Source organism: Notamacropus eugenii, chromosome 1 (assembly GCF_028372415.1).
Source record: "Notamacropus eugenii isolate mMacEug1 chromosome 1, mMacEug1.pri_v2, whole genome shotgun sequence".
Taxonomy (NCBI): Eukaryota; Metazoa; Chordata; class Mammalia; order Diprotodontia; family Macropodidae; genus Notamacropus; species Notamacropus eugenii.
In genome coordinates this window covers 621,541,811-621,568,444 of record NC_092872.1, presented here as the reverse complement: position 1 = coordinate 621,568,444, position 26,634 = coordinate 621,541,811, and the positions used below count along the sequence as shown (strand labels likewise).

The window sequence follows — 26,634 nt, the reverse complement described above, 5'->3', positions numbered from 1 at the left end:
TTGAGAGACCTAGCTTGACCTTTCAGGAGGTGCTACTTGAGCCAAGGAGCAGACGTGTGGGCTGCATTGATAAACAGATGTCAAAACATCTACATGGGCTGATGGGCAGTAGAAAGGCAGGCCACAGGCTGGCAAACAGGTTCACTTATTGACCCAGTGCTTATGTCCATCTCCACATGCTGGGCAATAGAATGATGATAAGAAACAGGGGCAGCAGAAATAACTGTGAGTGGGAGAACTATACATTTCTTTGAGTCACCTCCACCATGTTGTGCTTGATTACCACAACAAAGAAAAACAAGAGTGGTGCTCTTAGTTAGCTTTCTGTGATTAAACAGGTGAACTTATCTGCAGTTCACTCTGGGTTCTAATATATAAAATTTATAATCATATCAAGCTGATTAATACTGATTGGAATAAAACAGGGATCTCCTTACTCATTTCTCCAATCCCAGCACTTAGCACAGAACCTGGCATATAATAAGTGATTAATAAATGTTCTGTCTGCTATCTGCTATGCCTTCATTTAAGTCCCTGATAAAAAATATTGAACAGCACAGGGGCAAAGATACGTGCATCAGAATATTCCTATCTTCATTCATTCTGCCTAACTGTAGCATCGTCTAACCTTCATTTTGCTCATAAAACTTGAGACTTTGTCAAATACTTTGTTGAAATCCAAATATAGTGTGCTGATCTGGGCCCTCACCGCAGAAAGATAATCCTTCTATACCTCCCTAATTAATTTGGTGTCCTATTTATACCATTTGTATGAGTGTCCATTGCATACCTTTTCATCCCTGCTCAAGCCTTCTGTGGGATCCCTTCCCCACCATTTTATCTGAGAATCTCAATCCATATACTTCATTAAAAAATTGAGGCCATTCACTGATATTCCTTTTTCTCTTCTCTTTTCATTTCAAATCACACATTTTGCCTGCTCTCTCTTCCATTGCCTCTTTTATGAAAAGATGGCTCTTTGTCTCACCATGACCAACCCCTCCCTTTTGGATCTCATCTCTCCCTGTCTTCAGCAGATTGTTTCTCTTCGCTGATCCCTAAAATTTATGTGCCTCCTCCTTTTAAAACAATCCTTATTTGATCTGATCATCTCCACTAGTTTTTTTCATATGTGTCTGCTTCCCTTCTTGGGTAAAGTTTTTGAGAAGGCTGAGTATACTGGGTATGTCCACTTCTTCTCTATCACTGTTATATATCCCTTTTCAGCCTATCATCTGACCTCATTATTTTAATTACTTTTGCTCTCTCCAAATGACCTTTTAATTGCCAAATCTAATGGCCTTTTCTTAATCTTTGTCCTTCCTGATTAGCAACCTCTCTACAGAAATTTTAGTGTTGTGTAGTTGACTTATATCCATACATTAACTCTGGTAGGATATTGGTATTTTTTTAAAAAAATAAGCTTTTGTTTCTGAGAGAAGGCTGAGATCATTAAAGGAATTTTGCAGGTTCTTCAAGATGGTCCAGTCCAGTTTCTTGTTTGATTTTCAATCCCCAAGGGACAGAGAGCCAAGGCTGGTTATATAAATAAGAGGAGAGAATGAGTATTCTTTCCAGAGGTAAGACATTTTCTTAGAAGATTAGGTGAGGAGCTGAACTGGAGAGATGAGTTGGTGATTACTTTTACCAACCTTGGAAAAATACTCAATTTCTAGATTTCATTTTGTTAAGAGAAATCTTGAGCTCAGAAAGTTAGTATGTAGGAAATTAAAAAAAAAAAACACCTACTGTTGCTTCAGTGACAAGCTCAGAGCATTCACTTGCCTTGAGAATTTCAAAAAGCAACTTTTCAAGGAGAGGAGCAGTGCATAGATATGGTAACTTAGCTGGATAGCATCAACTGTATTATGATTGGCATAATAATGCTACTATGGCAACCTATGACAACCAAAGAATGTTTTTAAAAAATTTTTACAGGGGAAAAGAAGAGGGTCAAAGAAGGGATAGTACTGCTTCTTGGGGTATATGGACCAGTTAAAAAGTAGAGAAGGAGCTTAATAAGCCTTGACTTAAATTCATTTAGGAGCTCCTGGCAGACAGTTTGCCCCATCTCCCTTTCAGTCCAGCATGACTTCTATAGCTAAACACTGTGACCGGCTTAGCAGTCTTCATCCTACAAGCCTCTAAGTGAACATCAACGGTTACTGACCTATGTGTTTTCTTACTAAGGACATCCTTATTCTGTAGAATATTAGTAGGGGAGAGACAGGCATTTGCAAGCAGTATTTCATAGCAGATGGCATCTTTATTATCTGAAAGATGTAGAGAGTACAAGGCAAAATATTAAGCATCATTCCATTTCATTTCCCCCCTTTTATTTTAGATTAAGAAAAGGATGTGCAGAAAGCAAGGGCAAGTTTTGTTAATAGTTTTAAATTGAACCTATAATTTCATTGGTGTATGGAGTCCTAATTAAGAGCTTCTTTATAATTGCAGTCAGCACTTTCTCTGAAACTTATTATTAGACAGTCATCTCTCTAAGAGCAGGTAGCAGGAAAAAAGTATGTATATGTATACATGTGCGTATGTATGTGTGTGTGCATGTACATGCATATGTACATTTTAACCGTGTATAGTTCTGTAAAGGTATCCGGAATGCTAAAGTTTATGGTAAACTGACCCAAAACAAAGAAAGCTAAGAACAACCAAAGAATGTTTTTTAAAAAGTTTTACTGGGGAAAAGAAGAGGGTCAAAGAAGGGATAGTACTGCTTCTTGGGGTATATGTACCTGTTAAAAAGTAGAGAAGGAGTTTAATTTACTTACAACTCTTAATTTACTTCTGTGTTCTCTATCTTCAAATCTATTTTTTCCCCCTGGATTACCTGTTTTGGTTAATATCACCATCCTTTCAGTTATTCAGGATATCAGTAATTTTTTACTTCTCCCTCTTGCCTCATATCCAGTTATTTATCAAGACCTGTCAACTTTACGCTTCTATTTCTTTCCATTCCTGCTACTAGCATTCTCATTCAAATCTTTATCGCTATATCTCTGGATTATTTCAATGGTCTCTTAATTCTTCCTTATTTTGATTTCACCTTCTCTACTACTGCTAGGTAACTTTTTCCATTGTAGAGTAGTGTAATGCAAGAGTACTGGACTTAGAGTTGGGAAGACCTGGTTCAAGTCCTGTTTTAGATATGTACTGGCTGTGTGATCCTGGGCAAGTAATTTAATCCCTCTGGACCTCAGCTTCCTCATCTGTGAAAAGGGAATGGTAATAACATCTACTTCACAGGATTTCTCTGAGTTTAAAAGGATACACACACACACACACACACACACACACACACATACACACATATATGCATATATGTATAGCAGTTTGCAAACCTAAAAGTGCTATAAGGAATATAAACTGAGTGTTAATGCCATTTTTGTCATATCTCTGTCCTGCTTAGATTAAAAAAAAAAAGCCCACACCTTTTTTGCTGTTTACTCCAACTATTCTAGCGATATCCTATTCTAACCGTAGTCCAACCTTTCTTCCAATAAAATAGAAACTCCTCAAAGAGAGATGACATATGTTAATACTTCCTTGTGTCCCCCATGTCATCTAGGAAATGTTATGCACATAACTCAGTAAATTTTTATTGAATTTTAAGATCGAAATGAAATATGTTTGATGAATTACTTTAAAAAGCATTGAAAGAAAGCTAGGACCAGTTAAACCATACAGTACAACGTGATACCAGTAATTAAAGTATCTGATTTGTTTTGTTTTGTTTTTTGCCTCTTTTATGTCCCTAGCATTTAGCTTAATACGTGGCACATAATAGATGCTTAATAAATGTTAATTGATTGATTGGTAGGTATGAACTATTCACTTCCCTGGGAAGCCACATTGAAATAGAGGGACGAGAGAAGGTGTTTCTTGGTCACAAAAGATTTAAGAGAAAGTAATTCACAAATCAGTACAGATATCTAGTTTCAGTGGGTGTCATGTAATTCCTGAATTCAGGCTTCTAGAATAGGCCTTGGGCTGGAGTGAAAAAAAATATTTAAGATATTCAATAAATTGTTGTTGTTCAGTTGTTTTTGGTTGTGTGGAGTCTTTGTGACCCTATTTGGGGTTTTCTTGGCAAAGATACTGGAGTGGTTTGCCATTTCCTTCTCTAGTTCCTTTTTGCAGATAAGAAAACTGAGATAAACAGGGTTAAGTGACTTGCCTAGGATCATAAATCTTGTAAATATCTGAATCCAGATTTGAACTCAGGAAGATGAGTCTTTTTGACTTCAGACCTGGCATGCTATCCACTGCACCATGTTGCTGCCCCTTTTCAATAAATATTAAAAGCCTTATCTGAAAGGGGGAAAAAAGAAGCTCTTGGGGGATAGAAGGCTTGACTGTCTACTAAGTTCATTGAGAATATCAACTTTTATTATCATTTGGTGAAATTAGACCAGGTATTAGAACGGACTAAGTCTAAAAAATGTACACTTGCCATGCCTTCCTACTTTCTTGGTGAAGTTATTGCAATGTATTTTTGGTTATCCATGGTACAGTAGAGAAAGTACTGGACTTTAAATCATGAAGACCTGAGTTTGAATGTTGCCTCACACACTTACCATACGCTCCTTGAAAGCAAGCACTAAATTTTGCCTTTCATTTATCCCCAGTGCTTAATATTGTCAATAAATTAAGGAGGATTACCAAAGTAACAAAAACAGGGTTCTTTAATTTAGGCAAGGGAATTACAATTTGGGGTACTATGCAGGCCCAAAGTACTGGGATATCTGGGAGGGGCAGAAGGGGTAGGTTTTAAATATTTGAACTCCCATGAGGGAGTCTCATGGAAGGCACAGTCTCTCAAAGCTGTTTCACAAGCTGTTTTGCAGAAGAGCTAAAAATCCATAGACAGGGCTGGGAAATGTGGGTCGTGGTGACATCTGGTCAGAATAGCAGGTTCCAGGTAAAACAACAGGAGTTTGCAGAAAAACCACAAGATGGCCTCCAACTGGTTCAAACCTTCTCCAATCATGGGGGTCACCGTCAGGTAGCCTCTCTGATGGCTGCATTCAACAGCTTGGCTCATAGTAAATGCATAATAAATGTTAATTCACTGAGTGAGAGAGTAGGAAGAATGTGGGCAATTTTAGAAACTTAAATAGGGCTCAGAAAATCCTAGCTCAGTTTCTCCTTAGAAGAGTAGAAATAACAGATTTACAATGGATTTTACTCACAGTAACCAAGTGAAGTAGGTAATGCTAATGGTATTATCTCCTGTTTACAGATGAGGAAACTGGTGACGGTAGAATTTTTTAAGGCCACAGGGCTAATAACTCCAATTCCCATGCTATTTCACCGTACTATGCCGAATAGTGAAGTCAGAGAAAAGTATCATAAAAAGAAATAACTTGGAGAGGTCACATAGCAATTTTAAGGAGAATTGAATTAACTTTAAATTTACTTTTAAACTAACTTTGCAAATGAAAGATAACACTATAAGTTGAAAGGTGTTAAGATAATACAACTTTATTGTTTACTACAGGTTTTCAACAAACCCCGCTTCAAATTACAGTTCCACGGAAGATTTGGTCAAATGCAACTGAAGATTCAATGGAACAGCATGTAAATGAGAAATAACTATTAAAAAAATTTAAAATAATTGATAATGTTTAGTAAACATAATGTGGTGTTTCCTTTAATAGCTATATAACATGCCAAAAAACAATTTTGTATTTACACATTTATCTGTGTCCATATTTATTGTGGGAGTGCTAATATTAAGTTTTGTTGTAGTATCTGTAAGCAACAGAATAAATTTTAGATATTAAAATATAAACATTTAGTAAGCTTGCACTTATTTCAAAAGACCAAGATATAATTATAGTTTATATAGAAATGTATACATGCAGTCAACTCTGTTTTCCTGTTTGTCTTATTAATTTTTTAAATTATTAATTGCAAGTTTATATATCAGAGTGACTTTCCCCAAAGCATGCTGCTGCAGTCAGTTATTCTGTTGTATATGCAGGTGATGTGAATTAATTTCATATTTAATATAGTTGTTTGTAAGAACTTAAATATTTTTGATTCATTCATTTTTCATGGTTGTCATATTAGTGCAAATCCAGTAATGTATTTTACAAGTCTCATCCTTTTGGACTTTTCTACTACATTTGATTATGTTGTTTATCCTATCCTTTAGATCATCTCTATTTAATATCATATTTTTTATTCTTATAATACTACTATTATCATTTCCACTGAGAGGAGAGAAATATACTTTGTTCCGTGATGAATGAAAAACCTGAGAGATGAGTTTCTGGGTAATTCATAATCAATTTATTGATTAGGCTAGCACATAATAAATTGATGATCAGTGGTCTTTCTCAGTAACCAAAGACAAAACTCACAGAGATCCCTTAATGCTTGAATACCTTTGGAAAAGAAAGTGCTTTTGACAGGTGAAAATCAACACTGATTGGTGAACAATTAATGAGGAGTTGGACATATTAATGAGGAGATAGGCTTAAAATCTTCAGCTCTTCTTGCTGGGAACATGATTTACGAGATTCAGCTGTTTCCAGCAATCTGGACAAATGAATCCATCTCTACCCCCGACCAGTGCAGTTGGTTTTCTCCTTCATAAGTTGGGTCACCCTAAATTCTAGTGGAGGATTCCAAGGACAAGGGCTCATTTGCTAAGGGCAAGAATTCACCTAGATTGGATTCTGTTTGTAAAGTCTTCTAGTTGGGTGAGATCCTGCTTAAGATCATGGGGTATGTACCTAGAGGATTTGGCCTGGTTGCTGAATGAGGAAATAGAAAGGAAAAACCTCACTCCTAATTTAATAATTGGTTATTAATATGATAGAAAAACAATCATTTCTTTCAGTTCTATGGAACCAAGACTAGGAATTGCAATTAAAGTTCAGTTGCTTTTTAATGTTGTTTTAATTTACTTTTGATATAGTCATTGTGTATTCTAGTTCTGCTTATGTTGTTCTCTAAGAATTTGAGAGTTGAAAGGACTATCAGTGATCATCAAGTGCAACTTGTACTAAAAAGCAGTCTCCACAGTAGAATACCTGACAAGTGGTCATTCAGCTTCCTTGAAGTCCTCCAATGAGAGTAATCATTCAGACTCTACTTAGAGACTGCTGCATCAGTTTTTACTAATCTTCCTATGTTTCTTGAAATTCCTCATCTTTTTTAATTCAAAAGTATTCCTTTACATTCATATACTATAATTAATGGAGTCATTCCTCAATTAATGGGCACCTACTTTGTTTCCAGTTTTTCTTTTACTTTTTTAAAACTTTTTGTGTTAAAATTAATTATGTGAAATAAAGGGAAACTGAGGACAAAGTTGCTGGGCATATATGATTTAATTTGCAAAAACTAGGATTTGCATATCAGATCAAGTCACCTGACTCCTGAGATGTCAGACCCTTAGTGATTTACAGAATTGACTTTTATAACGGAAAAGAGGAATAAAAAAATGACAGAAACTTGTTTTGAACATAATTCAATTAGACAAGGCAGATCACCTGACTAGTTCGCTTCTCCCAGGCTTTCTTAATCCTTACCCCAGAAGACCTTTCCTTACAAATGCTGTCTTTTGTAACCAGAAAGCATCCTTGGAAAGAGGAACTTGAGGGCAGTAGTTATCAGTAAACCCCACCCCCTGCCCGCAAATCTTTCTTTGAAAATTCCATTATTATTTAGTTTAGACTCTAGCTCAAGAAAAAAGGGAGCTTATCCACTAAGACTGGAAACTTAACCTCCAGCTAGTCTTTCTCCAGCTGCCATAGAGGGGAACTTAACCTCTGATCAATCCCCCTTTCTGATATGAAGGAGGGCTTAGCCTTTGGTCAATCCCCCTTTCTGCAAGAAAGGGAAATAGCCTTTTAAAAAACCTCATAATGTGATTATTTTATTCTTCTAAATTATTTGCTACTAAATGATAAAGACTTATCAATCTATTTACTACATCTATAGGCAGCCTAGACTTAAGAAACTATTTTAGTCTGGCTTAGCTGTTAGGGCTAGCTTTTCCTAAAGAAAGAACTTTAATCCTGTAATCAAACTAAAAACAAATCAAATTGATGGTAACTGGTTTCCTTTTCATTTGCATGAAGAGAATCAACAAAATGTATCTCTTATTTCCAGACCTCACTTTGTGTATGGATTTATGCTATTTGACTGTCCCATGAACACCTGAAATTTTATATTTTGAAAACTGAGTCTGTGAATACCCACTTTCCTCCTCCCACCAAAACTAGTAAACCTTTTCCAGTTTCCCCATCACCATCAAAGGTAACCATCTTCCCACTTCTGTCATCTCAAAAGAGAAATATTTACTTAATTCTCTATCTCCCACATTCATAAAGAACTTCAGAATTCTAAGGGATGTCAGAAGCTATCTAGCCCAACCCATACCTGAAGGAAATAAAACAACCTATGATCAATAAATAGTCATTAAAATTTTACCTTAAATAGAATGATCTCCAGAAAAGGAAAACTCACTGCCCTGGGAGTGATAGCATCCCCTAAACCACCATTCTTGCTTTTAGCTCAGCCATCATAGTCATCATCCAGGAAAGCAGTTTCTGTGTAGAAAGGGCCAGTTGCTTGCACCAGTTCTCAAGCAAGGCAGAACACACAAGGCAGAAAAGCCATTATATCTAAAATAGCAAGGCTCCCTGAGGTGAGATGAGTCAACATGTGCCAACAAATAAAACCGTCACTATTACCTTGACCACTGTCTCCTCTGACACCCTGATGTAGACATTCCAGGGTTCTGAACCCAAAAGTCTTAGGAGTAGCAGTGCTTTTAACCAGTGTCCTAAGACATCATCCTGGGAAGCTACTCGTGTGGAGATCCAGCCTGACTATTGCTTCTGTAATTCAGCAGCCTCAGCTACTGAAGATTCAGCAGAGAAAGTACTTCTTACCAAAATTCTTGGCTCTCAAAAATGGCTCATCATTAGAAAGTGTTGTTATCAGTGGAAATGGTGTTGAAGAACAAGAATTGTCACCTGATTTGTTGTATCGTAAATAACATGGGACTTTTCCATCCGAACTCCCCATCTGTGTTGTCTCCCCCATTAGAATGTGCTTTTTAATCTGTCTTTTATATTTGCATCCCTAACACTTGGCTATTAAGTATGTAATAAATGTTTCTCATTCATTCATTCATTTATTCATTCATTCATTCATTCATTCATTCATTCATTCATTCATTCAGTGTCTTGCTTGCACTTGGTAGTAATTCATTCACTATTTGTTCAGTGAATGCCCACTGTATGCCCAGTATTTCATTTTGGCTGCTTTCTGGGGGCAAAGGTGTATAAATATATTTTTTCTTCAAGTTGGGCTAGAGAAGTACCTAAGATGGTATTAAAATCTCTAATATCACAATTAGTTCCTTAGGAAATATTTTCACTATTTTCATCAAAGTTGGAGATTACTGGGTCAGTAATGCTAGACCCTACCATTCCTTGACATGAACCACCAAGGACTCAACAAAGATGGAAATTCTCAGAGTATCTTGAACATCAGCAACAACTGAACCAAACTTTTTTTGTACATATTCTTATTAACTTCAGAAAACATAAACAAAATAGGACTTGAGTAGTTCTGTCTTCTCACTGTCATTCATTTTCATTGTTATTATCTTATCTAACTTAAGTGACAGGTCTTGATCTTTTTGTTACCAACATAGCTAAAGAAATTTTTTTTAAAGCTATTCTTAACATTATTATGCTTTAATGCTCCTGACACTATTCCTATAGGACCACGATATTCTTATAGACCTATCAGTTACCCATTCTTGCTTCCATCTTTTGTACATAACCTTTTAAAATGGATAAATATTTAGCATTGGGCTTTGCACATTTTCTCTCAATAGAAAAGCAAGATGACCATTGCTTTGGGGAGCTCACATTCTGATAGAGGGAGGGAAGAAATAAAGGGAATTTCAGCTGCAAGTCAGATGAAATAATCAGTGTTTCTAGGATGTAGTGGCAAGAGGGTAGTTAATAAGGCATATTTATTTCTGATGTTGAAACATTTAGAGAAAGTGCCAAGGACTTTGGTCATGAGAACTTTACTTTCTTGGACTTCAAAAGCTGTGCCTGAGGAGTAGGCAGGAGTTGTGGCACCTATAGGGGGCAGTTGCCAGGTCTCATCTCTACAGGGGTTGCTTCCTGGGACGATGACCGTGGGCCAGGCTGAAAGCAGGACTGGTGATCTGGGGAATGGTGGAGCTGCTTTCTTTAGGGTTTATAGGTGCTAGGTCCTGCATCATCTCCACTGATGTCTGCAGGAAGGTGGTGGGCAAGGCAGTGATTCTGATTTATCTTGCCTAGCACATATCACTTACTGTCTCCCCTTCTCCCAGGTACTTTTTTGCTTCAGATCTGCTTCAGATTTGTTCCAAGCAATGCAGTTGGTTTGGTAGTAGCATTTATAGTAGATCCTTTTTTGACAGGGGTTGCTCACTGGATGATGACTAGTGATAACTACCAAAATTAATTTACACACTTTGGTAGTATTGTCATTCTTGTTAAATTGGCGTGGCCTAGTCAAAAGCCCTGAATATTTTTCCATCTGTTTGTGAATTTATTTTCTAAGGAGTGCTTTGTAACTGAATCTATAAAAGTTGTTTGTGTCCTTTGGGAGGTTAATCCCCAGATATTTAATTCATTTTGTAGCGATTTGGAATGGTACTTCCTTTTCCATTATTACTTGTCGAGTATTTATTTTCTAGCCTGCAACTTTGCTGAAGTTGTTAATTGTCTTTGTTGATTCTCTAGGGTTTTCCAAGTAAACAGTCTGTTCATTAGAAAATAGAGGGATAGTTTTATTTGCTCTTTACCTGCCTTTTTACTTTTAAATTTTCTCTTATTACTGTTTCTAGCATTTCCAGAACAATGTCAAGTAATAGTGAGGAGAGTGAGCGTCTTTGCTTTTACTTTCATATTTTCTGGAAAAGATTCTAGTGTATCCTCATTGCATGTAATGTTTGCTTCCTCTGTATTTATATTTTATAGGATTTTTATCATGAAAAATGTATTTTGTCAAAGACTTTTCTGCATCTATTAAATGATCATGGTTTTGGATGTTTGGGATTTTATTATGTTGATTATTTTCTTAATGTTGAACCAGATCATAATGGGTGATTTCTTGGATAAATGTTGTAGTCTGATAGGATTTTGTTTAAAATTTTTGAGTCAGTATTCATTAATAATATTGGCCTATGGTTTGGTTTTTTTTTTTTTTTCTGATTTTTGTGTTTCCCCCCTTCAGGTATTAGGACTGTACTTATCTTATGAAAAGATTCTGTTGGATTCTTAGTTTTTGAGAGTACTTTGTGAAGTATAGATACTAACTATTCTTTGTAAAAGTTTGATAGAATTTTGTGAATTCATTAGGACCAATTTTCTTTCTTTTATTTTTCCTTTATCACTCTTTTTTGAGATCAGGCTTTTAAAGATCTCTTATCTAGTCTTCAAGGGGTTTGGGTATTTTTTGTTTTTGGAGCTATTCAAATTCTTTTGTGTTCTCAGTTTTGATAGCATATAACTGCATAATATGTTCTGATTTATTATTTATTTTGGTTTAACTATGATTTTACTTTGCTCATTTGCTATTTTATTGATTTTTTCTGCTTTTCAATCAGATTAACTAATGGTTTTTTATTTTATTAATCTTTTCCAAGAACCAGCTTTTAGTTTTATCATTTGTATGTTTCTTTTTGTTTCTTTCCAGTTTACCATCTCTTCTGATTTTTGATACTTCCTCTTTTGTACTTATTTTTGGTTTGTTTATTTGTTCATTTTCTATTTTAAGTGTGTATTCAGTTCGTTAATCATTTGTTTTTCTATGTTTTTAATGTATGATTAGAAGGATATGATTTTCCCCTTGAGGACTACTTTAGATTCATCCTAGAAATTTTAGTATATTGTTTCACAATTATGATTTTCTTTTACATAGTTATTAATCATTTCTATGATTTGTTCTGTGACCCACTCATTATTTATGATTTCATCATTAAATCTCCATTTGGAATTTGGATCTTTTGTTTATGATTCTTTAAACCATAGCCTTCTGTCACTGCTCACTACCTGTCTTATCTTTATGTCAGAGATGAAGCTCAGATAATGTGTTCTTTATGAATTTGCCTGCTAAAGCATTTAGAATGTTTGTTATTGACATTGGTATGTTGTCTGTGCTTCGTTTCAGCATAATTTAGTTTCCTTCTTTATCCCTATTTTTGTAGTGAATCCAAAAAAGCAGGTCTTGCTATCTTTCTATCAAAGTAAAAACAAACATTAAAAAAATAAAAGGGTAAGGAGCATTCATCACTGGAACCCCCTCCCATCTCCAAAGTAACGCATTCTTTCTTTCCTTCTCCTTTGAACTTTTATCTGTTATTCACTCTTTTGTTTCTGTGGTGATTCTTGCCAATATAGATTCAGTTTTTTTGTATTCTTCCCATTATTTTTGCTGTACAGGATATAATTTTTTTCTTATAATTCTCATTTCTCTTTTAAACCACTCAGGTTTAAACCATTGAGAACATGATATGATTCCATGTTCTTCTCAAATTCTGTAGGGTCCATCATCTCATCAAATGTTGGATCATTTTCCTTCATTTTGCAGTATTTATTTCTAGATGCCTGAACTAGTTTACTAGATCTGAAGGCCATATATTTTTCTGTTGTTACTGTTTTTCCTGTTGATTTACTTAAGTTCAGGGACTTTGTGATTTCTTCTTCCTGAAATCTTTGTTAAGTTTAGTCTTTCCCTCACCTTGTTATCTTTGTCATTAACTTCTGGATTCCTTCCCTCTGATGGTGGTTTCCTTGGGGGCTGGTTCTCAGAGAGTTTCAGCCTCCTTCCACACAGCGCAACTCAGGGTTCAGAAGCATAAGTTTCTGCCCCCAAATAACTTTTGAGGGTTCGGATCTTTCTTCAGGTGGGGTGGAATGCTGAACAAGTCCCCACATGCATGATGTCCTGTTTTGGTGACCTGTGCCCCTTGTATTGTTCAGTTCTCTAGCCTGGAACTTGAAGTTCAGAGCCTATTTTCTCTGGTACCTTCATTTCAGGGCTTTGTAGCAACAGCCCTTTTGGTTGCAGTCCGTGATAAGATTTTGCTCCTGAAGGCTGAGCTGGTTGTCAAGGCCCAAGCAGACTTTTGGAGCTTGGAACCTGGAACATGGACCCAGACTCTTGGGGCACTGAAAAGATGAAGGAGCAATTGGGGTGTAATTATGGGTTTTGATATAAGCCTGTGTCACATCCTTGTGTCTGTTAGTATAATACTGCCACTAGTAACTACTAGGGGAAGGGGGATACTGAATAAACGTAGGGTCAATAAGCATCTGATTGGTAGTTTTTTTTTTCACTTTTGGATTCTTGAAGTCCTGAACCATGGAAACAATTTAAGTTACTTTACCTTTAGTGTAAAGTAAAATCTCTTTTGGAGATTTTTGAGAACTCATGGGGATCAGAGAAAATATCTAGTTTGTCACCTTGTTATTCATGTGACCTGGACTTTTTGGGTATGTTGTAAAAGGAAGGATTCTTCTTTAAGTTTTGGGTTGGACTTGATGGCCTCTGAAGTCCTTGCCAACTCTGAGATTCTGTGATTTAATAAAATGATTGATAAATGACTAGCATCGATTGTAGCTATCTTTATAATTATCAGAAATTTATATTCTATAATGATAATAAGCATATATAATGAAATTCATATAAAATATTTGTGGGCATAAATTCAAATTTTATTATTCACTTTCCTGTATACTCTTGTTATAGGTGGCATATATTATTATAGTAGAAGGAAAACCGTATACTTTACAGCTCCAAAAACAGTAAGTAGTAATTTTTTGTTTCCCATTTTTAGAATTCTGATTGCCTTCAGTCTCTTGAATTTTAATTATTAATTGAGAATGAAATATCACTGTATAGTTTTTGGCCTTTTTTATCCAAATTTAGCTGTATCAAGGAATTAATATTAGAATTGGCAAGCAGTTATGTTTTAGATGCATCTTAAGCTTAAAATCTAAGTTTTAGGTGATTGAATGGACTAAAAGTTTTATAAATCAGCATTTGATGAGTACAATCATTATAACTTAGGGCGTGTGTGATCATTGTAAGATAAGCTCAACAATAAGTAAAATATGAACTAATGGAAGTAATGTGGTATAATGGAACAAATTACCTACCTTAGAATCAGATTCATTTGAGTTAAATACAGTTTTACTGACTGCGATCCAGAGGATGTCACCTTCTTAGTACCCCAGGCTCTGAGATCTATAAAATATGTTACAGAATGATGACTGATCGGCTCTCATAGAGGTAGTTTTCTCACTGGGGAGCTCTTTGACACTGACAAAATTAAAGCATAGGGCATATGACACTGAGAGCTAGAAAAATATTTTAATTTTACTATAATCTAGCATGATAAATATGGATTGCACAATCTAAAAAGAAACTTCTGCCTATGGGAGTGGACCATCTCCAGTTGTCCTGATCTATATCTCACCACTGGACCCAGATGACTCCTGAGAAGAAAGTGAGTCTGGTGACCTTGCACAGCCCTCCCTCACTTAAATCCAATTCATTTACAAGTCATGGCATCATCTTCCTGATGTCATGATCCTCTTTGAGAATGAAGGACAAACAATAATAACCAACTGGGAGTCTAGAAGCCTCCACTCTACTCCTACCTAGCTCTGTGAATTTGAACTGATCCTTCAACTGTGCTGCATAAATATCATACACTTAGTTTGCCTCCTTAAGCACCTAACTTGAGAGGCAAAATATTGTTAGAGGGCTGGCCTCTGAGTCAGGAAGACTTGGATTCAAATCTTGTTTCTGACATATAGCTATGACTTTTGGCAAGTAAATTAACTTCTTAATGCCCTAGACAGTTCTCTGTGACTATAAGTTATGGATAGGGTCTGTAGGGAACTTCCACATCCAGAATTCCCTATAGGATGAAATCATAGGTATAGGCCAAAAACAAAAAAAGAACACTTAACTAAAACACTAGGGATGTACTTAGGATGGCAATAGGGAAAATCAAGATGAGTCTGTTTTGTACCACTTTGAGCTTCTGAGGGGAATGGATGGAGGTGGGAAGAGAAACATGAAGTTCAAGTTTCATTTTTATTGTTTTAAACAGTGTTATTCATGCTGTTTATTTTATAACTTAAATTCCTTTTTTATGTTCTATAGAGTATTTTTACCCCAGGACTTCATGATTTATACATATAACAAAGAAGGTGTCTTTCATTCTTCTTCTTCAAAAATTATGGTAAGAATTAGGTTTTAGTCTTAAAGATTTATCATACTATTAAAAAACTGAAAGCACATGTATTAATCTATGATCTTTGATATTCAAAGCTCAGGTTTATGCTTTATTTAAGCTGCCATAATCTTCCAAATATCTCCTAAAGTCCTACCTAGAGCTTTTTTTTGGCATAGAGATACTTTTGGATTCTTGAAAACTCTACCAACAAAGCTCTAAAGGTTCTGACAAGGTGGAAATGTTCCAGGAATGAGTTCAAAGACCAGTCTAGTTAGGTTTAAAGAAGTTTATATCCAGAAATGTGACCACTAGATGATGAATTTTTGGGGTCACAGCAGCTTAGGAAGATTCACTGCTTAAAAACAGAAGTTTAGTGCTCAGCTTTGCCAAACAGAGTGCATAGTGACAAAATTATGAATTTTTAAAGATAAATCCCCTGAATTGACTATTAAGTGGAGGAAAACTTTGAAACACCCAGAAGTTCTCAGTTTCTTAGGACATCTGATATTGATATGTATGTAGTAAAGAAGTGAAGAGAATTGGGAAAAGATATTTGTTTCTGTATTACCCACACTTTTGTCAGTGCTCTGAAAGATCTATGACAGCATTCATGTGGAGACTTCCTCCAATTATTTATATCTCAGTCTACCCACACCTTTCTTTTCTTTTTTCTTGTTTTTTATCTCATTTATATGTTAAAATTTATTAAATAATCATTTTTTAAAGTTTTGAGTTCCAAATTTCCTTCCCCCTTCCTTGAGGCAAAATTTGATATAGATTTTACATGTGAAGTTACATAAAACATATTTCCATACTAGCTGTATTGCAAAAGAAAACACAGACCAAATATAAACCTCAAGAAAAATAAAGTAAAAAAGATATACTTTGATTTGCATTCAGATTCCATCAGTTTTTTTCTTTGGAGGAAGATAGCATTTTTCATCATAAGTCCTTCAGAATTGTCTGGGATGATTGTATTACTCAGAGGAGCTATGTCATTCACAGCTGATCATTGTATAGTATTGCTGTTACTGTGTATAATGTTCTTCTGGTTTTGCTCTCTTCACTTTGCATCAGTTCACTTGTCTTCCTAGGTTTTTCTGAAGGCATACTACTTTTTATTTTTTTAGCACAATAGTATTCCATCACAATCATATAACACACCTTGTTCATCCATTCTGCAATTGATAGACATCCCCTCAATTTCCAGTTCTTTGTCACCACAAAAAGAGTTGCTATAAAGATTTTTGTACATATAGGTCCTTTTCCTTTTTCTTTGATGGTTTTGGGTTTCTGCACCTTTCTAAATGACATTCCTGAGTTTCTGTGGCCAGAGTTCTTCATCTGGCCAGTCTTATGGTAATGAGCCTTTTCATACTTAGGCTGGTTCTTGGAAGACAGACATTACTTGACCAATACACTGTCTTCTTTTTTTTTTTTTTCAGTTTGATTACAGTCTCTGAGTGCATGGGCTTTGCTAGACTTTCAGAACCTGAGGTCATTTCCATTACAGTATGAGGCATCAATGTAGAATTCTAGTGGAAGACATGTGATCCATTTATGGCCTAGTTAGATAGATGTCAACTCTTTGAAATTTTTGAAACACTTATAATAACTGAAAAAAGAATGACATACTTGACAAATTGTCTTTGGATAGAAACTAACTGTTTATTTGTGTGTACTGTTTTTCAGATGCAGTGCAATTACCATGGATATGTTGCAGGTTTTCCAAATTCACTTGTGACACTCAATACCTGTTCTGGACTCAGGTTATGACATATACCTTAGGTGGCTGTACTTGAAAACACTAGAACACTTTTGTAATAATTTTTAGTGGCTAGTAACCACACAGAAAATAGAAGGGAAAGCGAACAAATGAGGCTGTTTCCTCCGTGTGTCCTTATTTCTCTTTTCTTTTTTGCTTTCTCCTATTCTCTTGTTTTCTTTATATATTTATATTTCTGTTCATACTTTCCATCACACTGACTGTGGGGGGAGAGGGAAATAATAATAACATTTGTGATCTTTTCCATTTTTTTGGAATTGTTATGTCTTTGAATTATCTTAGAAATCATTCCCTGAGTACCTTTAAAATTTTAACACTGTTTACATAAATTTCCTTAGTGACATATTTAGTAAGATTAGCTGTTCTTCTCAATTTCTTTTTTCTGAATGCCATTTCTCCTTCATGTCACTTACTTGTTTTCTGTTACCGTATAAATGTGATGGTCCAACTTTCCCTCATGATCAGAGTAAATCACTACAGAAATGCTGGCACATCTGTTCCCTTTCACATCCATTTTCTTTTCCCCTTTTTAGCTTTATCTATAAATATTTTTGGGATAACTTGTTTTATTTAGGTTTTATATGCTTTCTCCTGAATTTTTATCTTATTCGTTGGCTTGATACTACTTGGAATCTGCCATATTCCTTCTCTGTAGTGTTTTGTAAATGAGCTTATATTCTAAAATTTTTCTGCTCTGCCTTTATTAAGTCTTCTTTCTTGAAGAAGATCAAATATTTGTTGCTAAGGAGGTTTCAGAGGTTTTTAGGCCTTCGTGTTGTGTTAACTATTTTGTATTGATTAAACTTAGAAAAGTTTAGTTTTGTTATTTGGATCTAAAAAGTGAAAAGTGTGAGCCACAGTACTTCAGAGTATATTGATTTAATAGCAAGGTCAAATGTTGCCAATAAATCAAGGTCACTAACTTCTTAGAGATTAATGACAGTTTGACAGGTTTATAGAGCTCACTTTTATAACAGAAAAAGAGGAACTATATTCTTGAGGTTAATACATATTCCTGACACTAATGATTATTCATAAGATTTATAGGAATAGGGAAGTATTACAAGAACAGGGAAATAGATAGATTTGCAATATTTGGTGGCTGGGTATGTTGGGGGCATAATGGGAAATTTCCATGGTGGGATAACTGCTAGATTTAATGTTTTATTGGTTTAGAACTCATGTGTGTTGTTCTCTGAACTTTTTTGGGGAAGTACCTTTTAGAGGTCTCTCAAGAGTGTTTGTTATGGGGTCTGTGTAGCTCACTTGAAAAGAGCTAACTTGCTAAAAAGAGAAACTTATAGTCAGTAAGCTAGAAGTCAATCCCCCAACTTCTAGCTGCCACAAAGGGGAACTGAACCTTTAGTAAAGAATCCTATTATATCTAATTTAACCCTATGATTTTTTTATTCCTACAAAGATATATTTCTTACTCTGTCTACTATAAAACCTTATCAATCTATAGGTAATTTAGGCTTAAGGGACTATTTATGCTAAATAGAGCTGTTAGAATTAGCTCTTCCTAAAGAAGGGAAACAATCCTACAATAAATCAAAGTGGTCAATACTGATTTAGTAGTTATCCTTTTCATTTCCCTTCTTTATTCTTAAGGAAATCAGTTTTCTCAATTTGAGCAGAGACTCAAACTCCTTTGGTTGGTCTGTGGTTTTAATAACCAGTTTGCCCAGAAAATCTGATTGAGATTGCAGGGTTAAAATGTTTTCGTTCAGTTTCTACAATCAAATTTTTAAAATGCTGTAAAGTAGTAGCAGAAGTGGTATATGAATCTTGATCAAATGAAAGGGAATCTTTGTCTAAGATACTGATTTGCATTACCAGTGTCTTATATCTATGCCAGCCCAGAAACATTTCTTAAGGGACATTCTGAATAACTTCATCTACTAATTCTATTGATTATACAGTCATTATTTTGTAAACAAGAAAATAGGTAGACGAGAATAGGTACCATTGATTCGAGGATGCTTTTGTGGAAATGATGATGGACCTAACATCTGTGGGGCCCAATGAACAGATTATGTCATACCTTATTATGAAGTCTATCACTCAGTTGTCATAAGAGATGGCTTTGGGTAATAGTTCTAGGATTGATGGCAGTGTCTTATAGATTAAAGCCTTATTGCTTATGGTCGATGCTTTTGACAAAATTTTTAGTGGGCAGTCTTCTTTGGTATGGAAGTAATGGCAAATGGGAAAACGAAGACAAAGTCTTTTGTTGACTTCCACCAGAAATCCTTGCTGTACGGGAAAAAGTTCAAAGGTCTAGTCTGTACTGCTGTCCCTGATGCTGTGGATTTCTTTCGTCTTGCTTTGTAATTGTAGGAAGTAAGATGTACATTTCTGGAATAAGTCACATTCTTAGGAAGTGGTTGTTTCTTTTAGATCTGCTTCTCAAGTTCCAAAAGCAGTGTAGGAAGACATAAAACAAACTTAATAAAATGGAGCTACAAGAAGAATATGAAATTAAGAACGCATAATTCACCTGAAACTTAAGGGAATTTCAGTTGTTAACATCATGATAGTCTGAATTGGAAAATGAATCTTTGTCTCTCTTAAAATTATTTGATACTTCAAATAGAAAAACACTCTCACCCTCCACAATTATCAGTGAAATTTTACATGTAAAATTCTTAATCGAGTTTTGGAAATTATGTGTCACATCTACAAATTCCCTTCTCCTGAAGATATTATTATATTAACAAAATGAAAGGATATTGTAGTACTGGTCTTCTATAAACTAAATATCCTATCAATTGTAAGGCCTCATGATCTCTATTATTTGTAATTCAAATGACAATTTAATATGATTACTCACTATTGTAATACTATACTAGAATATATATTTAACTTTTTTCACTTCATTTATTTTTCTTTTTTTTAATTTATTTAAAGTTTTCAACATTGATTTCCACAAAGTTTTGAGTTCCATATTCTCTCCCCATCTCTCCCCTCTCCCTACCCCAAAGTGCCAAGCATTCTATTTACCCCTACCATCAATCTGTTCTCCCTTCTAACATCCCTCCCTTCCCTTATCTCTGTCTTCTCTGTTAACCTGTAGGGCAAGATAAATTTCTATACCCCATTGCCTGTATTTCTTGTTTCTCAGTTGTATGCAAGAACAATACTCAACAGTTGTTCTTAAAACTTTTGAGTTCCAACTTCTCTTCCTTCCTCCCTCCCCACCCATCCCAATTGCGAAGGCAAGCAATTCAGCATAGGCTATATATGTGTAGTTTTGCAAATGACTTCCATAATAGTGATGTTGCGTAAGACTATTTCCCTTCATCCTATCCTGCCCCCCATTTCTTCTATTTTCTCTTTTGACCTAGTCCCTGCCCAAGAGTGTTAACTTCTAATTGCTCCCTCCTCCCATTACCCTCACTTTCAACATCCCCCTCACCCTGCTTATCCCTTTCTCTCCCACTTCCCTGTATTGTAAGATAGGTTTTCATACCAAAATGAGTGTGCATTTTATTCCTTCCTTGAGTCAAATGTGATGAGAGTAAGCTTCACGTTTTTCCTCTCACCTTCCCCTTTTTCCCTCCATTGAAAATTCTGTTTCTTGCCTCTTTTATGAGAGACAATTTGCCCCATTCCATTTATCCCTTTCTCCTCCCAATATATTTCTTTCTCACCCCTTAATTTTATTTTTTTAGATACGATTTCAACTCACCCTGTGCTTTCTGTCTCTCTCTGTGTTTGTGTGTATGTGTGTGTGTGTGTGTGTGTGTGTGTGTGCGCGCGCGCATGTGTGTGTATAATCCCACCCAGTTACTGAAAAAAGCTTTAAGAGTTACAAATGTTGTCTTTCCATGGTAGGAATGTAAACAGTTCAACTTTAGTAAGTCCCTTATGATTTTTCTTTCATGTTTACCTTTTCATGCTTCTCTTGATTCTTGTGTTTGAAAGTCAAATTTTCTTTTCAGCTCTGGTCTTTTCATCAAGAATGCTTGAAAGTCCTCTATTTCATTGAAATTCTATTTTTCCCCTAAAGTATTATACTCAGTTTTGCTGAGTAGGTGATTCTTGGTTTTAGTTCCTTTGACTTCTGAAATATCATGTTCCAAGCTCTTTGATCCCTTAATGTAGAAGCTGCTAGATCTTGTGATATCCTGATTGTATTTCCACAGTACTCAAATTGTTTCTTTCTAGGTGCTTGCAGTATTTTCTCCTTGACATGGTAACTCTGGAATTTGGCTACAATATTCCTAGGGGTTTCTCTTTTCGGGTCTCTTTCAGGAGGAGATTGATGGATTCTTTCAATATTTATTTTGCCCTCTGGTTCTAGAATCTCAGGGCAGTTTTCCTTGATAATTTCATGAAAAATGATGTCTAGGTTCTTTTTTTGGTCATGGCTTTCAGGCAGTTTCATAATTTTTAAATTGTCTCTCCTGGATCTATTTTCCAGGTCAGTTGTTTTTCCAATGAGACATTTCACATTATCTTCCATCTTTTCATTGTTTTGGTTTTGTTTTGTGACTTCTTGGTTTCTCATAAGGTCATTAGCCTCCATCTGCTCCATTCTCATTTTTAAAGAACTATTTCCTTTTCCATTTGGCTAATTCTTCTTTTTAAAGCATTCTTCTTCTCATTGGCTTTTTGAACCTCTTTTGCCAATTGAGTTAGCCTGTTTTTAAAGGTGTTATTTTCTTCACTATTTTTTTGGGTCTCCTTTAGCAAGTTGTTGAGTTGCTTTTCATGATTGTCTTGTGTCTCTCTCATTTCTCTTCCCAATTTTTCCTCTACCTCTCTTACTTGATTTTCAAAATCCTTTTTGAGCTCTTCCATGGCCTGAGCCCATTGAATATTTATTTTGGATGTTTGGGATATGGAAGTCTTGACTTTTAAAAGTCTTTCCCTGGTGGTAAGCATTGTTCTTCCTCATCCAAAAGGATGGGAGAAGATATCTGTTCACCTTCTATAGTCTTATTTTTTTCCCTTTTTTGGGCATTTTCCCAACCAGTTACTTGACTTTTGGGTCCTTTGTCAAGAGTAGGGTATACTCTGGGGATCTGTAAGATCTCAGTTCCTCCAAGGTGTCACAATCAAGCATGTACACTGGTCTGGGGGCAACCAGAAACTTTTGTGCCCAGAATCTATGAGTAGTAGTTTCCTTTTCACAACCACCTGGCCTGCAGTTCCACCAAACCAGCACTGGGGGCTGAGATTCACATAAGCTGCTCAGTTCCTCCAGGGACTTTAGGCAGGGGCAGGGCCACAATTCAGTGTGAGATAAAAATCAGCTGCTGAATTCCTCCAGGAGCATTAAGTGGGGGCAGGGCTGAGGTAAGGATCAGCTGCTGAATTCCCCCAGGGGTTTTACGATCCCAACAGTGGATTCGGACTTCTGTGGGAGCTGCTGCTCCCCCCCACCCCCAGCTCCCATGTGGCTTCTACTGCCGTGGCCTAAGGTCAGAGCTATGGTAGGACCCTGCTTCCTTCTTGGCCAGCTGAAAAAACCCTCTCACTGACCTTTGGCGCCTGTGGGTTGAGGGATCTGCAAACTGCTGCTACTGCTGCTGAGGATTCTGCCCCCGAGGCTTTCTTGTGTCCTCCTCCCCGCCATGCTGGTGGCCAAGGCTGGGCTGGGTTCCGCTCTACTGTCTGGTGCGATAGACCTTTCCCATTGACCTTTCAGGTCACCCTGGGCTGGGAATCTCTTCCACTGCATTGTTTGTTCTGTGGCTTCTACAGCTTTAGAATTTGTTGAATCTGTGGGGGAAGAGCTAGTGTATGTGTGTCTTTCTACTCTGCCATCTTGGCTCCACCTCCAGAATATATTATTATTGAGAAGTCAGCAGTAGAGTTTATCTTTTGTGTTTATTACAGTGAAATTCATACTGTTGATTAGTTATGTTTGATTTCAGGTATTAGTCAGAAGCAGTCATTTTTATGACAGGATTTTATAACAAGGCTCAGAATTAATCAGGTGGGAAAATGGCTTGTATTGAGTCAAGAGGGTCCTTACCTTAGTTTTCCTAAGGTTGTGACTCCCCGCCCCCCAGTTCCCCAGGGATTGATCTCCAAAGGGAGTTCATGGATGCCAGTCCCATTGAGCTGCTAACATTTTCCTTGAATAATGGCCTAGTAACCTTATGAGAGATCAGACACTTATGCCTGAAATCAAAACTTAGAAGTATATCAAATTAAAGTTCTGCAAGATTCTGCCTTACATAGCAAAACTTCATTAATCATATGTTAGGGTAGGATATGATTATTTTGTTCCTGTGACAGTGACCATTAACAGTATCTTTTCAAATTCATGCAGTATTTATTAACAGATAAAGTTTTCATATATTAAGTATAGTTGTTGGAGACAAAATTCACCACAGGCACATATATTTTAAAGTATATCTAAATAAATAGGTTTTAATGTTTAGATATGCAACTCTGCCCTTTGTCTCTTCTGTAGATAGGATAAAGGAAAGGGAAGTACCATTTTCAAAAGGCCATTTTAGGTGGACTGCAGAGTACACCTTGCCAATGGGAGCAAAAAGTTTTAATCCACTAAGTAAGTTGAAAGGAGACTTCATAGAGACCAGACTTTAGCTTACATAGAATCACAGAATCTTAAGAGTTGGATGAGATTTCATACGTGAACAGGAATCTTCTCTACACCTTTTGCTTCCAGATTTCTAGTGAGGGAAAAATCCATTGCCTTCTGAAGCATTTCATTTGTACTTTTGGATAATTTTATTTGTTACAAAAGGTGTGTGTTTGTTTTTTTACATCAAACCTAAATGTACCTCTATGAAATTTCTAGCCATTGTTTCTAGTTATGTGCTCTGGGGCCAAGCCGAAGTAATCTAATTTCTCTTCTTTGTGGTAGATATTTTTTTACATATTGGAGGACAGCTCTCATGTCCCTGTAAATCTTCTCGAGGCTTGATAGCCTTGGTTACTTCAGCTCAAACTCATATGACTCTTCACTATCCTATCTGACCTCTAGGTGAACTTTGGGTTACAAATGTTCTTTCTCAAGTTTAGCAGAGCTAAAAGTACTTCAGATGTGGTCTGTTCCTTTCCTAGTTTTGGACACTGTGGTTCTCTCATAATATGCCCTAGGGTTGCATTAGTTTTCTTAGCTGTCATATTGCATTATTTGATCATATTGACTTCATAGTCTGCTAAAACTGCCAGGTCCATTTCGTGTGAACTTGCTTCTAGAGACATCTCCTGTGTCTTCTACTTAAGAAGTTAATTTTTCAAACTTAAGTGAAAGAATTTATAGTCATTCTTATTAAATTGAATTGTAACACTTTGGCTCCATGTTGCTTCCCTTTTCCACTGTGCGTTGTCACTGGGCAATTGATTTTCCTGCTAAAAGACTTTAAATTAACTTGGAATACAATATCTTAACTGACTGTTTGCTGTTGCTCAAAGCCCACAAATACCTTGCAGCCTGAATAGATCAGTAGCCGTCCCCAACACCAACATGAACTCCTACTCATATTTAGCATTTTCCTTTGGCTCCTATGTTCATCTAGTCTGGGAGATGAAATGAAATATTAGATTAAATATTATAATATGAAATTTATTATTTATATCTCTCAGAGCTCTCACTTATTGGGGGTTTTCTACTATTTCACATCATTTCCCAAGGCACTCATAGATTGACATAGTTAATTTATGTTATGATCACATAGTTATTTTAATAACATGGAATAAAATGCAGAATGAATATATAAACTGTCTTTGCTGGGCTAACAAGTTCTCAAATCTCTTAGTATGGAGGAGACAGCTCTCAGGCACAAATACTAGAAGCTCATGAAGAGGGGTGTTCAGTCTTCCTCCCTTCTAGCTCGTTGATTAAAAGAAAAACAGGGAAAATTTCATTTCCTCAACTTTTCAGCATCCAGTTGAATGGAAGTTGTGGTAGCTGCTGGACCTCAGTTGAGACTATCAGGTGATGATCTTCTCTGTGACTCATGCTGTCTGGATTGATTTGACTGTTCCCACATCTTGCTTACATTTTTCATGCTACCAGTTCTTCCTTCAACCTCTTTGATATTGTCATCTCAGACAAAAAAAGGGAGAGAAGGGAAGGACAGGGAAAAGGAGAGGAGAGCAGAGGGTAGGCACCTCTTGCTTCTTTACCTATTATGAAAAGAGTAGATCATTATGTTATTATATAGGAAGAGGCTGGCCTTTTCTGTGCCAGGGTGCCAGAATTACTTTGCCATTCTCTTTCTTTGTGAATCATTTCCTTGAACTCAGAGGAAAATAATAATTTAAAGAGATAAAAGGGTAAGTCAAAATATGGGCTACGCCCCTCAAATATTCTAAACTGTTAAGACCTTTTTGACTCTAGACTCATTCTTCATGTTACATGTGTCTCCTAGTTTTTGTTATCTCTCAGTTGGGTAAGCATGCCATCTATGCCTTTATCTAAGTATTTGATGACAATGTTAAACAAAAAAAATCATGGCCAGATCCCTTGATAACTTCACCCCAGGCCACCTTTTAAGTTGATAATTGACACATTAAGATTTTGGGGTAGATTATTCAATTAGTTCTGAATGTGCATAATTGTACTCTTTTTAACCTTCATCTCTCCATCTTTTCCTTAGGAATAGTATGAGAAACTTTATTAGATGCTTTGATGAAATCTAGTTAAACTGTATTTACAAAATTCCCTTGATCTGCCAGTTTACTAACACTGACAAAAAAGTAAATAAGATTAGTTTGGCATGATTCTTCATGATGTTCACTAATAATTGTTGCCATGACAATAATTAAAGCTTTTCTAACTTGAGAGAAGGAAAAACATTTTTCAAGTGCCTACTATATGTTAGGCATTGTGCTAAACATTTTACAATTTTTATCTCATTTGATCCTTACAAACAGCTCTAAGAGATAGGTGCAATTATCCCCATTTAGTTGAGGAAATTGAGGCAGCAGAGATTAAGTGACTTGTCCATGGTCACAAACTAGTAAGCATCTGAGATCAGATTTAAATTCAGGTCTTCTGATCCCAGGCCCAGTGTTCTATCTATTGTGCCACCTAGATGCTAGTTTGTGATCAATTGGCATAACTTTTGAGAACTCAGGATAACCTTCATGCCATAGCAAGACATTGAAAAAAGATTTTATGGAGGCATGTTTAGACTATCTTTAAGTTACTGTTTGTAGATAATCTAAAAACCAAATGCTTTTAGCACCCTCTTATGCCTTTTCTGCCTTTCACCCATCACTGTGGAAATAAAAAAAGGCCTTTTATAGGAACGAGTAAGGGGTGTCTCTTTTATGGATCAAGTCAGTCAAAGAATTCATCAGTACCTGAGCCTCAGGGTAGTGATGAGTGCCTTCTGCTTTAACTCGTCCTTGGATAATCATCCATCACTGGGAACCCAATGTACTGTACGTATTTCCAATTTAATAAAACATGCCTGAACTTGTGCTTTGCTGTTAGGACCTTTGAGAACCCAGGATAATTTCCATATGTTGGTGAAAGGCATCTATGTAGTGCTTTTGTTAAGGTATACCTATATTACTCAAAAAATTCCCACACTGAGAATGAAAGGATCTCTTC

The 26,634-nt window shown here is 36.0% G+C and overlaps 1 protein-coding gene across 9 annotated transcripts in view; it reads left to right on the top strand.

The window, feature by feature from the left end:
• Positions 1-26,634, top strand: part of LOC140520807 (disintegrin and metalloproteinase domain-containing protein 18-like) — a 131,887-nt gene that overhangs the window by 2,955 nt on the left and 102,298 nt on the right. For 5 of the 9 annotated variants that reach the window (XR_011972648.1, XR_011972649.1, XM_072635123.1 and 2 more), the window contains exons 1-5: positions 2,191-2,740; positions 5,516-5,595; positions 13,801-13,856; positions 15,226-15,304; positions 16,991-17,067. Coding sequence is in view for 6 of the 9 variants with exons in the window: in XM_072635123.1 (XP_072491224.1) it covers positions 2,674-2,740; positions 5,516-5,595; positions 13,801-13,856; positions 15,226-15,304; positions 16,991-17,067 (359 nt within the window). In the remaining 3 variants the exon portion in view is untranslated. Of the gene's footprint in view, positions 1-1,054; positions 2,162-2,189; positions 2,741-5,515; positions 5,596-13,800; positions 13,857-15,225; positions 15,305-16,990; positions 17,068-26,634 lie in introns of those variants that run through there. The other 4 variants (XM_072635121.1, XR_011972650.1, XM_072635118.1 and 1 more) reach the window with 4 other exon arrangements.